Source organism: Chelmon rostratus, chromosome 10, assembly GCF_017976325.1.
Source record: "Chelmon rostratus isolate fCheRos1 chromosome 10, fCheRos1.pri, whole genome shotgun sequence".
NCBI lineage: Eukaryota > Metazoa > Chordata > Actinopteri > Chaetodontiformes > Chaetodontidae > Chelmon > Chelmon rostratus.
In genome coordinates, this window is record NC_055667.1 from 24,478,440 (window position 1) to 24,495,515 (window position 17,076).

The 17,076-nt window shown below is 45.9% G+C and overlaps 1 protein-coding gene across 4 annotated transcripts in view; it reads left to right on the forward strand.

Annotated features, from left to right (window-relative positions):
• The window catches only part of plekhg5b (pleckstrin homology domain containing, family G (with RhoGef domain) member 5b), a 51,409-nt gene extending 38,139 nt beyond the window's left edge, over nt 1–13,270 (forward strand). For 3 of the 4 annotated variants that reach the window (XM_041945529.1, XM_041945531.1, XM_041945528.1), the window contains exons 8-20: nt 3,417–3,602; nt 4,864–5,031; nt 6,993–7,088; nt 7,241–7,441; nt 7,971–8,081; nt 8,216–8,365; nt 8,461–8,598; nt 8,690–8,809; nt 8,953–9,085; nt 9,412–9,527; nt 9,620–9,789; nt 10,377–11,408; nt 11,974–13,270. In XM_041945529.1, the coding sequence (XP_041801463.1) occupies nt 3,417–3,602; nt 4,864–5,031; nt 6,993–7,088; nt 7,241–7,441; nt 7,971–8,081; nt 8,216–8,365; nt 8,461–8,598; nt 8,690–8,809; nt 8,953–9,085; nt 9,412–9,527; nt 9,620–9,789; nt 10,377–11,408; nt 11,974–11,983 (2,631 nt within the window). In that variant the 3' untranslated portion in view covers nt 11,984–13,270. Of the gene's footprint in view, nt 1–3,416; nt 3,603–4,863; nt 5,032–6,992; nt 7,089–7,240; nt 7,442–7,970; nt 8,082–8,215; nt 8,366–8,460; nt 8,599–8,689; nt 8,810–8,952; nt 9,086–9,411; nt 9,528–9,619; nt 9,790–10,376; nt 11,413–11,973 lie in introns of those variants that run through there. The other variant, XM_041945527.1, reaches the window with a different exon arrangement.
• The last annotated feature ends 3,806 nt before the right edge of the window (nt 13,271–17,076 follow it).

Consider the following 17,076-nt stretch of genomic DNA (forward strand, 5'->3'; position numbering starts at 1 on the left):
CATGTTAAACCTATAAAAAAACAGCAAATCTACACATTTGAAAAGCTGGAAGCAGAGATTAACCAACCAAAGTGATTCATGTTTTATCAAAATAGTTAGAAGTTAAGAAAAACGAAAAGCCAGTGACTGTCAGAAAGGAATCTGAGGCGCTCTGGTGAGAGATATAAAAATTTGGGATTTGTTTTCCGTGGGTCAACATTAGAAATAAGCTGGACAGTCATTGTTTTTTTCATTTTTACTCGACTCGTTGCCGATTCATTTCCTGTCGATCAACAAAGCAGTTTTCAGACTTTTGTGCTGCTCCTGCAGGAGACGGTGTGCCTGTGCTTATCTGCAGCCTGTTAAATGTGCTGAAGCATGTGAGTAAACAAAGAGGATTTCCCCTTCGGCCTTTATCGGGCCACTTTCTTTCCTTGTTTTGACCAGTTGGGTGGCATTGTTTAAAGGTCTCCGGCCAAAATAGTGATTCGAGATTGCACAAAGAAAAGTGGACCAACTTCAAATAAGAGGAAAGAATGAAGCGTCCCGTCTGTGTTCGTGTAACTGCTGGAATGAAAGGTCATAAATTGCACTAACTGGTAAAGAGATGGTTGGTGTGTGTTTCCGAGCAGTCTGTTGAGACTGACCTAAAGAGCATTGGCAGCCTGAAGCTCCAGGATGTGTGTTTGGGAGCTCCCTACAAGCTGTCACCCTGACTCCACCTCCAAATATTCAGATCAGCCTTCCCTTTTTTTTTTTTTTTGGGCCCCGGCCCTGCCTCCTCTTTCCTGTCCAACACAATGAGGCAGGATCCTCCTGGTTGCTATGACTTCAGGCCAGTGTCTGTATGAAATGCAACCACTGACTGTTTGGACAGCGGGACAGGACAGAGATACGTCCCGGTTCAAAGAGAAGCTGCTGTCGGGCACGGCAGGACGCGGCACCCAGACACCACGCTCGGTGAGCAACCCGGACGCCGTCTGCCGGAACGGGACGTTTTCGAGGCCGGATGAAGTTCAGCGCGGCTCTCTCTAGATGGGGGAATAACGCGGCAGCGCTCCAGTGGTCACTCAGCTCCTCGGACTGATTCGGCGTCTCGCGTCCGGACGGCGTGGACGTGTTTGTTTGACGGCGGAAGCTGAGACAGTGAGAGGAGGCTGGAAGTTGAAAGAGCGCAGCAGCTGGCTCCAGAATGGGCTGCGATCCATGAATCCAATTGAAGGATTAGGATGGTTTTTGTTACGTTTGACATGCCTCTGGCTTCAATGGTGAGCACTGTTAATGTGGTGGGAAACTTCCATCCCTGTGTCCGTCTAACTACAACTTCCTGGCCTTGTCTTTGTCTTTGAGGAACTAGTTTCATGTTTGATTGTGTTAACTACAGAAGTGTCAGATTTTTTGCAGGTGAAAAGCTGAAGCACCTTATCAGAAAATCTCTCTAAAATATCTGCTTTTTTCCGTCTTTATCTCGATAAATGTCAGAATGCAAAGCCTGAGTTGCCACGTAGCGCGGACACAGCCTCGTCTAACAGGGTTTCTCTTTGCACGGTGCCGTCAGAAGCTCAGGGTCCAGACTTTCCCTGTTAGTCCATGGAAACTGAACATTTCCTGACACCTGTGTCCTTGACCAGTTGGCCCTGATTTTCCCCTTTAAAAAAAACCCTAAATGGGTCCAGGCCGGTTTCTCTTTCACTAAAGCGACTCTAAATGTGTCACTTTCACTCTGGTGTTTGTTTTAAAGCCAACATGTCTGTTAGCAGTTAAGTCACTCTTCTCTGTGGTGATCATTTAAAAAAGATAAAAGGACTAAAATGTCTTTGAAACCTTGTAGGACCCCCCACTCAGATTTACTATCTTGTCATGCCACTCTGTACAGGCCAGTTAAATGGTTCCACAAAGGCTGAGGACATTCTTCCTAAAATGGGAACCTGTGCAATGCAGAACAATCTGACTGAAGCTATTCATAATATTTACATTTCATTTTGTTAGATATACATGTCACGAACTGATATACAGCGGTAAGTCTTTATCTGTGTTATTTACTTCTTATAGCTGGGATGCACAAGCACAAAAAGGCTTCTAGCTTTACTGCCTCTCCTCCTGTTTTTTGTGTTATTTGTGTTATAATAACCGGCATAATTCAGGTGATGGAAGCGAGCGGTTGATAAAAGTCTGAGAGGAAAGGCGGGAAAACACACTGCAAGCTGCGTGTTTGCAATATTCTGCTAAAAAGATGCCAGAATTGACGATCGGTTTAAGACGAGGCTGTAGAGGAGAGTCCAGAGTAAAGATGCAAATACAGTGTTTATCATTAAATATGAGGTCTCTGTCATGTGATTTTAGAAGTGAACATTGAACACACACGTTAAAGTCGTGTAAAGCCCTGCACGAAGGCTGAAGACGATGTGTTTGGAAATGCTAAAAAGCTGATGGTGTGGAGCTTCCCACACCTCTGCAGCTCTCTCTCCATCTCTGCTTGAAGCTAGCTGCTCGTGGCTACATTAGCAGCTACTAGAATCACACACCCGAATCTCCAGCCGGGGGTCGATACCTCTGGTTCTGCTGCATCAAATTCCCTTTCAAGCAATAATGAAGCAGAGTACAACGTCTGTTAGATTACCACTCATTTGCTAAGCCCTTTAACAGATTTCACGGTGGGGTATTTACTGCACTGGACTACACCTGAAACCAGACCCACACCTTTGTGTCTGTGACCAGTGCAGCAGCTGTGGGCATAGGTGTTTTGATTGCATTGTGTGTGTGTGTGTGTGAGGGCAGGGGGGTGATCAGTGAAAGAATTTCGCTGGAATGGCCGGTCAGTTTCAGCAGCAGTGTCAGTGTCCTGGAATGTCAGCTCCTTGTCACTGTGTTTGGAGGGGGGGTGGGGGGGGTGGGGGGCTGACCTGCTGACTCCCCACCAGCAGATTCCTCACTCTTAACGGCAAAAACAACTGCTTCCTCAGATACTGAGGCGGCCCCTGTTTGTTTGCTCTGCCGGCTGCTCGTAAAGTGGACAGAGATGGTATGAGTGAGGGTGCGCTGCAGGGCCCGCTGACAGGGCCACAATGGAGGGGGAACAATAGGCAGACCCGGGCCGTCTGCCCCGATGGAACAACAGCAGGCGGGAGCCTGCTCCTTGTGATGTAATGAGCATTCAGTGTGAGGAAGTGGCAGTCCTTCCCTCTCCTGTTTGTGTCTGATCATTAGGGTGGCTGTAACGGTCCTGCTGATGTCATCCCTCGCACAGAATTCCCCTCTGATTTCCTGTTTATCCCGTCCGTGTGTATTTCTCTCTTTCCTTCATTGTCTCTTTCCATACGTCCGGCTGGAAACTCTTGCTCTTCCTCTTGCGGTCGCTCGTGTCACTCTGTCTTCTTCTCTGATTTTTTTTTTACACTGTGTAAAGTTTTCTCTTCTCTGTCCTCTCTGCCTCGCAGGGTCAGGCGCGACGGAGGAAGAACATGACGGAGTTCCTGGGAGAGACGAATATTCCCACCCCGGATGCTCTGGGGCAGATCGGCGGCTCCCTGCCCAGCGTGGGGGCCGGGCCCGACAGCTGGAAGAACCGCGCCGCCAGCCGCTTCAGCGGCTTCTTCAGCGCTGGAGCGGGACCCTTCGGCAAGGTAACGCCGATCAGCGGTGATCACGTGGACGTGGTGCACTTTTGACTGGGGGTTAGAAATTAGAAATTAGGGGTTAGAAAGCTGTAGGAGGCAGGTTTGTAGCCCAGACTTGTCTCAGATAAAAAAAAAACATTAAAAGGCAAACAAAACAGTAGCAAGCAGCAGTGGGAGGGGGTCGGAAAGGCCATATCCCCCGAGTCCTGGTGAGGTAATTTCCCTTCAACGTCTCCTGACTTGTTGGCTCACATGCTTTCCTCCCAGCAGCTCTGGAAAAGAGGAGGTGGAGGAAAAGCCTCACTCAACTCCATCCAATGTTTTCTCCATTATCAACATAAAAATAACTTTTTTTCTTTTTTTTTTTTTGCAGAGTTAGCCGAGAGGATTAATGCTCCTCTCATTTATTTAGCTTAGCTTAGCATAAAGGCTTGAAACAGGAGGAAACAACTAGCCTGGCTTTGTCCAAAGGCAACACAATCTGCCCCCCAGCAGCTCTAAATGAAATCCCTAAATGTTGAACTGTTCCTTTAACGTCTGTGTCAGAGGTTTTCAACAACAATCAACCTTTATTCCAATAAAGCAAACACACACACACACACACACACACACGCTCTCCCTCCTGAGGTCACATCCTGCACAGTAGCAGATGTCAGATAGAGACAGTATCTGTCAGTCACCTGTCACTGCCTGGCTCATCTCTATTCACCCTGAGTGTCGCCCTCAACCCCTTCAGGGCCAGAGATCCTTCACCAGGACCTGGACCTCTTGCACCCTGCATATTGTGAGCATGAACCAGTGTCAGTCCTCCTTTTCACAGAACTTTAAAGAGGAGTGGAAGGTGTGACCACTGATCACTTCGCTCCAAAGTCTGTTGTACAAATTGTCGCATTAATGAGCGTAGAACTGGAAAGGTTCATGAACCACAGACCACTGGTCCATCTTCCCCCTCCATGCTGTAGCTTTTGCCCCCACACCCTAGTCCTCTATTGTTAAAGTGGTCTCAATGCACAGAGCTCATTTTCATAACTACATCAAGCCCGCCAGACTGAACAAAGGCCTGAATAGCAGCTACTGTTGGATTTAAGAATTAAGGCGCCAGTAAAGACAGGATTTATATGCTAATGCGTGGACTCATCTTTACTTACAGTTTGAACGCAACAATAAATGCTCACACAAAGGAGAGAAATGGACGTCTAGCTGTCACCGTTAACCTCGTTCAGACTAATTAGGCGTGCTTTTTAATTCGTCGCTGTCTCGTTTGCAGGAGTTGGATCGTCTGGAGCAGCTGCAGAGCAAACTCCACTCCTACACGTTGTTAGGGCTGCCCAAGGTGCCACGGCAGCTCTCCTTCCACCAGGACTCCTGGGAGGGGGAGGGGGAGACCAACCTGACCATGGAGGACAGTTGGCAGACGCTGCTGGACAACACAGAGGTACAACAAACCCAGTGTGTGTGAGGGAGGGTCTGCATGTGCTCGCCTCCTGCTTATCACTCATGTTTTTTTTTTAATGAGAAATGCTGCACGGCGTTCGAGGCCTCCACCCAGTCACAGTGCAGTTCAGCACTTGCAGAGCAGCTACCCCTCATTAAACCCCGTCACAACGTTTGTTCCTCAGAGTAATAAAAAGTGCATCCTGCTCATAGTTCAGGCTGCAGTGGATCACAGCCAGCAGTAGAGGAGCTTGTACCAGCGTTGTGTGAATTAGCAGTGAATGCCACCTAAAATAACGATAACTGTAAGAAAACTGTAGGTGTGGGGAGTTCAGGTTGAAATTTATGTTTCACATTTGAAAAAAGTCAGAGCCAAAACCGTGTTTATTAATATTTTATTTGGATTTTTAACCGACAAAAAAAAAGACATGATACAAGAAAGTTATATGTCCCAACCTTAACTATAATATGTTAATGGAATAATACTTGTAATTATTTTTGCATTTGATCCTTTTTAAATACAATATAAACAAGTCTAAACTTCTCCTTAGCGACAAATTACATAACCTTCCTTCCCTAATAATTTTTTTGCAATCTGTTATCAGCGTTCACATTGACTGGCAGCCGACAGTCTGCAGCACACACACACACCGGTGGCATCCTGCTTCTTACTTCCTCATCATTTATCTCTGTCACACATGCCCTGATGTCTGTTTTCCCAGAACGATGCTTATGAAACACTTTATTGCTGCACTGCTGTCAGGAACTGTACAAATTATGACACCCTTCACACGCCGTCGCTGGCCTCCAGCTGTTAATGTGTACATGACTAACCGAGACGGAGCGAAGGCGCTGCTCAGCTGCTGGACCGTCTCTCAGACATTTTACTGACTGCTGCCAACTTCCAGAAGATGTGACTTACTGGAAAATATCAGAGGTTTACATGACCCATCCCTCATGACTTAGTTCAGATACGTTAATCAGCAACAAACCAAATCAAATCAGGTCAAAGGTCAGCTCTACTGTGACATCATGATGTCCCGCAGAAACACTTTTCTGGCCGTCGTTCAACAGCAGAGCTCAGGAACAGACGGCAGATTGTGACCATATCTCACATTTATTCAGACACTGAACTGGTGGCGCTAATCTTGGGCGTCCACCTTGAAACTGTGCTGATTGTTTGGAGCTTCTGTGCTGCTTCAACATGTGTGTGAAGCGTCCATGTTTTACGGTTTGTAGCTTCTTTGCATTTGCGACTCATTTGTATGAGTCTGGACACACATGGAGGTAAATGCTACTTGACCATGAGGCGTTAATTCTGATTTAAACAAATTCTGCTGTTAAATAATAAATAAATCAGGCTGCGTGCATAGCAGAAGCTGCAGGTACAGAATATACTATCATAGCTGTCAAAATCGTGAATCTCTAAATACGGCAATCAAAACGAAATGTGATAAAACTGTTTGCAGTTAAATATATGCAGTATCTTACATTTCTAATCAGGTCACAGAATTTGGCGTAACACGGTTATCCAGTAAAGAGGTTTCTGCACTTCAGTGAGACGTGCCAGCAAAGTGCTCCACGACAAAACATTGCTCCAACTAACAGGATTTAATGACGACTCTCAAGCTTTTCCCTCTTTGCTTTCTTTAATATTGTACATTTACAAAAAAAGAACACTAACTGCTGTTCCTTGAAGTATTCGTTGCTGTATTTTTTACATGCCGGACCTGCTGAAATGTCAGTGAAACACATTCAATGTTTGACCGACTTCTGCAGTTGCAAACACCTTTCATACCTTTCATTGTAAACAGGCCTGAGTTCATGAATGAAATATGAACGCATGGCTGCTGTAATGATCTAATGATTAAGAAGAATGTGGGAATATATTCTATATCATGTTCTATTTAATAACATGATCTGTGTGTGTGTGTGTGTGTGCGTGCGTGTGCGTGCGTGCAGACACTCACAAGGCGACAGTTCCACCAGCAGGAGGCGATATGGGAGCTGCTGCACACAGAGGCTACCTACATAAAGAAACTCAGAGTCATCACCGATGTAAGTGCAAAGAGACCTACTGAGGAATAATTCTGTTTTAGCCACCAGGCTGATAACTCTTGGCTTTAAAGGCTGTATGTCAGCTCGGTGTCTCACTCACATCCAGATAAAATTATTTAGAAGCTCATATTCTTCTCTCCCGCCCTCCACAGCTGTTCCTGTGTGGGCTGCTGAACCTGCAGGAGAGCGGTCTGCTGACGGAGGTGGAGCCCACCAAGCTGTTCAGTAACATCCAGGAGATAGTCCGCCTCCACACGTCCCTGTGGAACAAGGTCATGCTGCCTGTGCTGGAGAAGGCCAGGGAGGCCCGGGCTCTGCTCGACCCCACTGACCTGCAGGAGGGCTTCAGTACGGTCAGTTGTGATCATATTGTAAATATAAATCATCTCCACAGCCTTCACGAAAAAACACGTGACCCTGTCTGCAGACTTCACTACAGAACACTGATTAGTTTGCTGCAGGTCTTAGTCAAACCCGCTGAACTGGACCAAACCTTCTGAATGGTTACAGTACAGCAGTATAGACATTGTAGATAAAAAACAGCGAGCCCCAAAGCTAACAAGAGGCAGTAAAAGGTTACGAAACAAGTCAAAAATCGCATTAGAAAAGGATGAAGGTTAAAAGATTTTTACAGAAAAGTTTTCAGTCACTTGAGGTGGGTGTAAGAAGAACTGTGCATTTACATATTCAGCACCCAGAATACCCTCAGTACAGAGCTGGATTAGTCGAGTCTTTCCTTCTTTTTACACGTTTGTATTTCTTACAAACTAAATACATAAAATTGCCTTTTGTGCCTAACACAGATTTGGCTTTCGACTGCTGCAGGAGTAAATATGTCCTCCCTCATGTTTCTGTTAGTCATATCTTTGTGTGTGTGTTCAGTTTGGCTCCAGGTTCCAGCCCTACATCCGTTACTGCATGGAGGAGGAGGGCTGCATGGAGTACATGCGCACGCTTCTCAGGGACAATGAGCTCTTCAGGACCTACGTCACGGTCAGTTCTCTGTGCTCGCTCGCCTCGATGCCAGTCACCCACGGTACACCCTGTACCCATACAATGCCTTCGTTTTCTTCATATTTCTGGCTCATTAAATGTTTCTTTTCCTGTCTTTGTCTGGCTCAATTCAGTGGGGAGAGACGAAGAAGCAGTGTAACCGTCTGAAGCTGGCCGACATGGTGGCGAAGCCTCACCAGAGACTGACCAAATACCCGCTCCTGCTGAAGAGTATTCTCAAGAAGACGGACGAGCCGTCGGCCCGCGACATCGTCAACAGCATGGTGAGGATGTGGAAAAACGGGCAACATATGCTGCCTCTCTAATGTTTAGAAAAATGTCTGAACACGCGTCTATTTCTGGGCTTTTCCTCCTCCAGGTGGCAGCAGTGGAGGGCTTCATCAACAGCGTGGACTCTCAGATGCGACAGCGGCAGGAACAACAGAAGCTGGCCACCATTTCTGCCCGCATAGACTCCTACGAGGCCGTAGAGGGCAGCAGCGAGGAGGTGGAGAAGGTGAGAAACGACTTCCCGTCTTCTTCAGGACTTCAGATACGAGCCTTAGTGTAAGATTCGGCTTCACGCTTTCGTCTTTTTTCCCTTTCAGATCCTGAAGGAGTACAACCGCTTCGACCTGATGGCTCCCATGAGAGGCACGTCGCCGGAGGAGACTCGACAGCTGCATCTGGAGGGAGCGCTGAGGATGAAAGAGGGCAAAGACAGTCGGGTAAGACTGATTCACGTGGCTGCTTGTAAACACGCGATGAGCTCTTATCTTAACGGGCGACAACCTGGTTCCTCACGCGTCACATAAAACGCTCAACGCACAGAACAAAATGTGTTTCTGAGACGAGTTTATTTCCACCGTAGATGGACGTCCATTGTGTCCTGTTCACCGACCTGCTGCTAATTACCAAGCCAGTAAAACGAGTGGAGAGAGTGAAAATCATCCGCCAGCCCCTCCTCATTCACAACGTCGTCTGTAAGGAGCTCAAAGACCCCGGTGAGGCTCACATCAAGCAACTTATGATCATTTCTGATACATCTAAAGAAGAAAACAACAATTGTTCAGTTTATACCAGCATGAAAGAGAAGCTATAAAGAGCGAATATTTAAGATTACCCTTCATGAATTGATTGCTGATCTGTTAGATTTATGGATTAATTGTGTTAGTGTGACTGTAAAGTTAAATGAAGCTGAAATAATGTAGATCTCAGAGCTCACTGATGGTTATTAACTGCTGCAGAGATTCAGCTGCAGACACAGAACTAAATTCATTAGCTGTGACTTTTTTCCAGGCTGATTTTTTGTGCTTTTTTATCTCTGCAGGCTCATTCATCCTCATCTACCTCAATGAGTTTAAGAGTGCAGTGGCAGCCTACACTTTCCAAGCCAACAGCGCCACCCAGGGGCGAAGCTGGATCGATGCGATCTGCAACGTCCAGGTTGGAGAGCCAGTTCACGTCCTGTGAAATGTTCAGCGCGAGGAGCAGAGACAGCGTTTTGCTTACTTAACGTGCCTGTGTTTACACTGCAGAACCAGCTCCAGAGGCTCCGCACCGAGGAGGTCCTCCGGCAGCAGAACAGTCTGAAGAGATGTATGCAGGGCGACGAAGAGGAGGAGGAGGAGGAGGAGGAGGAAGATGAGAGCAGCAACTCCACTGCCAGCTCTCCATGCATGAGGCACAAAGACCAGCAGAACTCAAGGTAGCTAATAAATTGCTCATTTCTGATCAAAAAGCCTGAAATCCACAGTAGCTTAAAGGGATAGTTCAACATTTTGAGTTGGGTGAGCAGTCACTGCTCCTGGAAAGAAATAGTTCTGCACATAATCTCCAGTAACACCACAACTTTATCTTTAAAAAATCTGTTTTATTAAGGAATAAACATGTGTTACTTAGTGATCTTTATGTCAGATTATGCTGCCTGTCAGACAGAGCAGGCTAGCTGTTTCCCCCTGTTTCCAGCCTTTATGCTTAGCTAAGCTAACCAGCTGCTGGTTGTGGCTTCATAGTCACAGATATGAAAGTGGTATCAATATTCATCATCTAACTCGTGGCAAGAAATCCAGTAAGTGCATCTCCCAAAATGTTGAACTGGTCCTTTGAGGAATGAAAACACATGTTGGTGAATCACCTGCCTGCAGCTACAGTCATACGATATGATAAAACGACTGAAATCCAGAGTGTGTCTGAATGAAAGTCGCTTTAGTTTGGCATATTTGACCCCGTACACACTTTTTTGGGAGCTCCGAGCCTAACCAACCAATTAACCAACCAAATGTCTCCTTTCAGTCAATCCGACGGTTCCACTGAGACCCTGTCAGTGATGGACATTGATGAACCACGCGAACACCAAGACCCTCCTGCCCCCAACATGAACCTCGAGGGAACCACTGAAAAGGACTCGGATGTGGCCCCCCTGTCTGAAAGGTCTGAGGTCCAGCACTCTGACTCCACGAGCCCCCGCAGAGTTCCCTCCAGTGTTTACTCAGAGCGCGATCAGGAGACAGGACCTGACGGCGAGGAGCTGGACCCCCAGTGTCGCTCCCTCTCCATGGACAGCGCCTACGGTACCCTCTCCCCCGAGTCCCTCCTGAGAGAACTGCAGCCACAGCCGGGCCAGAGTGAAGGAGAGGAGACCGAGGAGGAAGAGGGGGACATGGAGGGGGAGGAGGGGGAGCAGGAAGAGGCAGGAATAGAGGAGGTGGAAGAAGAGGAGGAGGAAGAGGAGGATGCTGCCTCGCTGGGGTCCCAGCTCTCAGTAATCCAGTCCTCTAAACCTCGCCGCCGGCCTCACATTCAGCCACGACTCGACTGCCTCCAGAGGCTGTCCACTCTGGCCTTATCCCGCTCCGAAGACAATCTGCTGCAGCGCCTCCACGGCAAAGCCCCCATATCCCACACACACTCGCTGCGCTCTGAGACGCAGGACCAATCACAACGCAGGGACATGGACACGTCGCCGCTGGCGCACAGTCGAAGCATGTCAGAGCTGGGCCAAAACTGCTTGGAGCTGCTCTCCAGTGACTTCGACCAGTGTGTCGACAAGCTGTGCGCCACCCTGAGGAGGGCGGAGGCCAGGCACGGCCACGCGGCGCCGGCGGGAACACGTGACCGTAACGAGTCCCAGCGCAGCAGCTCCGACGGGGAAACGGCGGCACCTGCCTGCGCGGACAGGAAAAACGAGTCGACGGCGGCTGGCGATTCGGCGGAAGTGTCGCCCAAAAAGAGGAAATCGCCAGCGCAGCAGCACAAGAAGCTGACGCTGGCTCAGCTGTACAGGATACGCACCACTCTGGTCCTCAACTCCACACTCACTGCATCGTAAGTCTGCTCTGGGTTCAGCATTTTAAACAAGTTGTTGCATAGATTGAGAGAAGATTATACATACTGCTCTCATGTCTGTACAGTAAATATGATGCAACAGGCAGCTCCAGTTAGCTTAGCTTAGCATTATTGCTGAAACACGGGGAAACAGCTAGTCTGGCACATTTTAAGCTCACACACTAACATGCTATATCTTATTCGTTTAAGCCAAAGCTCCAGGACGTGACTGCGCCCGGCTAAGAAGTATTCCAGCATTCAACTCCATAAATCCACAACTTTATTATATGGATTAAACAAACGAGATATAACATGTTAATTAGTGAGCTTTAGATGTGCTGGTAGGTGCATTTTGTTAAGAGCCAGGCGAGCTGTTTTCCCCCTTTCCACTCTTGCTTCCACTCTGTGCTAAGCTAAGCTAACCGGCTGCTGGCTGTAGCCTCATACTCGGCACACTTGCATGCTGAACCATCCTTAAATTTGAAGAAAATGATACTGAGTTTGGCTCTAGATGTTAGCAGTTTTAGGGGATGTGTATATTGATGTTGTTTTTTGTTATTTTCAGGGAGGTATAACCACTCTTCCAAACAGCTGATCGGTGGCATGTGGGCAAGACGAGGATCGACACTTGTTTTGCTTTGATGGACTGATTTCTTGAGACACAAATGCACTCTCTCTCTTGCTGCCCCCTCCCTTCCTGTTGCTTTTTGGACACTTGATCGTACCATTTTTGCATTTGAACAATAACTTTTTTTTTCATTTTATTTTTTTTTTGCTGTTGAATTGGTTTCTGAATTTTCTGGAGTGGAAGGGAGAGGCAGAGAGACACATTAACTGCTTGCACTTTGCAACTGAAGTAGCATTACGGGGGCTGGGACCTTAAGGTGGGACGGTGTGCGAGGCGTGGAAGTGCTGCACCTGCAGAGGGAGGAGAAGTCCGGGTGGAGGTCTCACCGCCCTGCGCCGGAGAGGAGGTGGAGCTGCATCTTCTCCGCCTCAGAGGGACACTCAGCACCTGGGACGTCCTCCTGATATTTGTACTACTCCTGGTTTGCTTCAACAAAAGAAAAAAAAAAAGAAAATTGCACAGTTATCTATGTTAAGTAGAAGAATCACTAAGGAGTGGATTTACATTTACAGTCACACGGTCTCACAATGAATCTGAATTTATTGTTTGCTGCTCGTGTCTGCTCGTGTACAGATGTGTTTGTCTGTGTGTGTATGTGCGTGCGTGTGTGTGTGTGAACGAATGTGCTCGAATGATACATGGTCCTCGATTCCTGACTGAACCAAAACTGATTCCCGTCTCCTGTGAACGCGCTAACACACCCAAAGATGGAAGACCTGAGTAGCCGGTAGATTTCCACCACAAGGTGCACCCAGAGGTCCAAAACAGCCGGTGACGCTAACCGCCGCATCACAGGCGGACTTCTTCTTCTCTGCTCTGCTTGAACTAATGACATTTAGTATGTGGAAGTAATGTGAAGATGAGCTGATCTCCTAAAAAACAATGACTGAATATGGGTGACTAAAGGTGTGCACTATATATATATATAAATATTATATATATATATATATATATACACATACACCTGGCTTGTGTGTCCATTTACAGTTGAAGCCGAGATGTATCAAAGCCACGTACACGAGTGCACAAGCATGACTGTGGTCATAGAGGAATAAAGCAGTGGACAGTTGAGTGACGCCGTACTGGAGCGCCTTGTTTCCTGTGTTTCGTTATGACGGCAGTGGTTTGGGTTGGATGTCCTGTCGGGAGTGAATCTGCAGAGCTCGCTTCAGTTTTTCCAGATTTATTTAAAAAAAAAAAAAAAATCGACCACCACAGAAACTAAACATTCACACTGACGTTCATCTTTTCAGTGATTTCTAATCTTATTCCAAACATTGCCCAAACCAAATAGGTTAACTGTGTTTACTTTTAGTTTTTTTTGTTTGTGTAATATTTATTTTGCCTGCTATTGTTTTATATATATATCTATATATATATAAGATATTGTTTATATTGTTAGCTTCCATGATTTGTACATTTTTTTTGTGGATGTAGTCTTAATAATTTCAATTTGCCAGGCATGAATGTGCTACGAACCAAAATCATGTGTTTCCTCTTTCAGGAATGACTTTAAAGTGTCTTAAAAAATAAAAACTCGAAAAACACTTTACAATCCCTCTTTTTTAATGGTTTAATCCGACGTAATGGGGCGGTTTGAGGGGAGAGGCTGAGTCTGGAGGGCATTAAAACGACGCGGACTGCTCGTACCGCTCAGACAGACAGCAGGTGGCAAAAGAACGTGTTCAGGGAGGTGAAGAAGAATTACAGCAGCGAGGTCGCGGCCGCGAGTGGCGGGAACTCACCGCGTCATCGCTTTTTATGTCATCATGTTGAGCTGAAACTGTCAAACGGACAGTTTTCTAAACAGGACTGCACTGCAGGAGAGAAGTACTGACATCTCTCAGAGTAACAGTAGCAGTAGCACACTGTAAAAATACTGCTTGGAAGTAAAAGTCCTGCATTCAAAATTTGACTGACATAGAAATGAAAAAGTAGCAGCAAAATGTACTTAAAGTATAAAAATGAAAGTACTCATGCAAACAATTAGTCGATTGATTGAATTACTTGGCAGCTGTTTTGATACTTGATTAATTTGTTGTTTTTCAAGCATGAGAAGAAAACAGGATTTGCTGCGTGTTTCTGGAAACTGAACATCTCGACATTTTGGACATTAATCAGCGATTAACTAATTAGCCAAGAAAAGAATTAATCATGAGTTGCAGCATCAGTGAATCATATTCGTGTGTTTACAGAAAACTACAGTATTTCCCTCTGAAATGAAATGGAGTAGAAGTACTGTATGAAGTAGCTTTAAAACGGAAGCACAGTACTTGAGTAAATGTACTTGGATACTTTCCACTTCTGGATAAAAGTGACATTAACATACGTACATTTACTCAGGAACTGTACTTCAGTATATTTTTTAGGGTACTTTGATTTGATTTCAGAGGTAAACACAGTACTTTTTTACTCCACTACATACCTCACAGATACTTTACAGTTACACAAATTAACAGATGAATTACTGTTAAAACTAAAGAAATATGATGTATAATAACACTAATATCACTGTGACAGGAGCCAATCACTCTGCATAAAACTACTTCTACTTTTGGTTTTGTAGAGAATACTTTTACTCACATACTTTTACTTTAATATTTTTTGAATGCAGGGGAAAAGGAGAAGATTGCAACACTTCTTCCACCACTGAGTATTTATATTTGATAACATTTATCTCTGCAGACTCCGAGGTCACACATGCACATAAGGACTTTTGTCTTGAAGTGATGGAGGGAGAATTCAAATTATTTTACTTCAGTCAAATTACAAATACAACCTTTAGTCTGCTACAAGTAAAAGTCCTGCATTCAACATTTTACTGAAGTAAAAGTACTCACTATGCAGAACGACCTCTTCCAGAACAGTTGCTACTGTATATTAACGACTGTATTTTACAGTGCTACTATTATATTATATTACTACTTTATACATTTTGTGTCGCAAATCTACAGAAATAAATTGTCTTATTTCTGTCAGCAAATATTAAAAACTGTAAAATGAACGTAGTGGAGTAAAAAACACAATATTTCCCTGTGAAAAGTAGTGGAGCAGAAGTATAAAGTAGAAGAAAATAGAAATACTCATATATAAGTCGAGTACTTGAGTAAATGTACAGAAACACTTAACTTTAATCCCTTTATTGAGCATTTCTGAGCATGAAATATAAATGTTAAACACAATATAATAGAGCTGTACAACAACTTATTATAATAATAATCATTAATGTATTTTATTATGTTTATACTCAGTTCTCAGTTTATGGAGGTTCATAAATACATTAATAAACGCTTTCATGTGTACTTCTATCTGCTCACGGCTACATTATAGTGTGTAAAGCATTCAGTTATGAAAGAGTTGATGTACTGCTTATGAACGCCGGGCGGGGGTTAAAGTAGTGTGTCACCAAATCGCTGTTTCAAAGCTCTTCTGCTAGAATTATTGAGGGTAACTTGGAGTTAATCAGGATTCATCTGTTCAGTTTAGTTTCTGGGAACTCAGTCAGATCACATATCTTGTCCAGATGTCTGTCTGGTCCGACCGTCTGCTTCTGGTTCCCAGAAGGTTCAGGGGGGCTCCGATGCGACCCGTGTCGGTGACACAGCGTCCGGCACACATGAGGGGCAGAGCTGGGCCTGCTGGCCCGCGGTGGCATCGTGGCCAAGGTGTATTTACAGGTGATTATATCAGCTAATCGGTGGATTACAGCATGTTGAGTCCACACAAGCCTCTAAGCTGCAGAGAAAAGACAGTGCGGTCCTGTGGGATTTCCACTTTAATCTGGTCCCAGAACGCTGCGGCCCCTCCCGCGCTCACATCTGGCCCGTCAGGATTTACTCTTGTAATCCTCGATTTTAAAACAATTTTATTATGCTTTACCGCTGATACGCTGGACTTTAATTATTAAAATGCAGCTTTCAACTTCAGCAATGAAGTAATTACACATCCTTGTTCTATTAGCCTTGATGAAGGAAGCGACGAGGCTGTCGGCTGTGGCTGCAGGCCGGCGGCATCCCATAATACTGCATCCCACCTGGTGCCCATCAGCACTCTTTGCTCTGTCTCTCTCTCAGGCAGTCAGATGAAGCTCTGGACGCTGAACAGTCCTGCTTTAAAAGTGACGCTTCCGTTGGAGAAAGCGAGCCAGCTGACTCGTGTGCATCAGGAAACGGTTTGCACGCCGCCGGAGACGAGCGCTGCACGCAGCTGGGGCGGCGGACGGGTTAACACCACCTGCTGTGGCAGATGTCAAAAACCATGCTGTAAAAAATGTCCGATTAACACAAAGGGGCACTTTGGCAAATCCTGATTATAGGAGCACTTTCATTTATTAAACTCTGCCAATCCCCTGGACTCTTTTTGAGCGGGGATTAAAACCAGGTAGACACCATTGTCTATCCAAACAATCCCTCTTTAAGCTCTGGCTGTTTCCTGGTGCTCCGGACCGGCCTGGCTGACTGGCTGGCTGGCTGCTCGCCTGCCTGTAATCTCAGCAGGGGCTTATGGGTCACTACAACCACTACACATTCCCATTCATCAACATCATCCCCTTTAGAGGGACGCGGTGATTGGATTTAGGACATGTTTTACAGGAGCGGGAAAAAAGAGAACAGCGAACTAAAGCGTGTTTACAAGAGCGGTGCTGTGAAAAGGCCTGCGGACGAGCGGCGGCCATATGGATGGATAACCCGGAGAACATCTGCCCTCGATCAGTACCGTGCTCCGCCATTAGACCGGAGGCTTTGACCTTCACATGGCGCACGGGAACATCTGGGCCCTTCTTGGCTCTGTGGGGCCCTGAATGCAGCTTTGAGCGGGCAGGTAGCTGCGGGAATTGATGTGGGGTACAGAAACATTGCCAGTGACGACGGAGCATTCCAACCAGGTTAAAAAGTTTTGATGATGATCAATAATGGCTTCCGATTAGCAGGGGTGCAAAGTCACTTAATGTATTTCTCTAAAAGTACTTCTACTCCACTAATGTACTTTTTACTCCACTACATTTATCTGATCACTTTAGTTACTGTGCAGCTTCTGTTC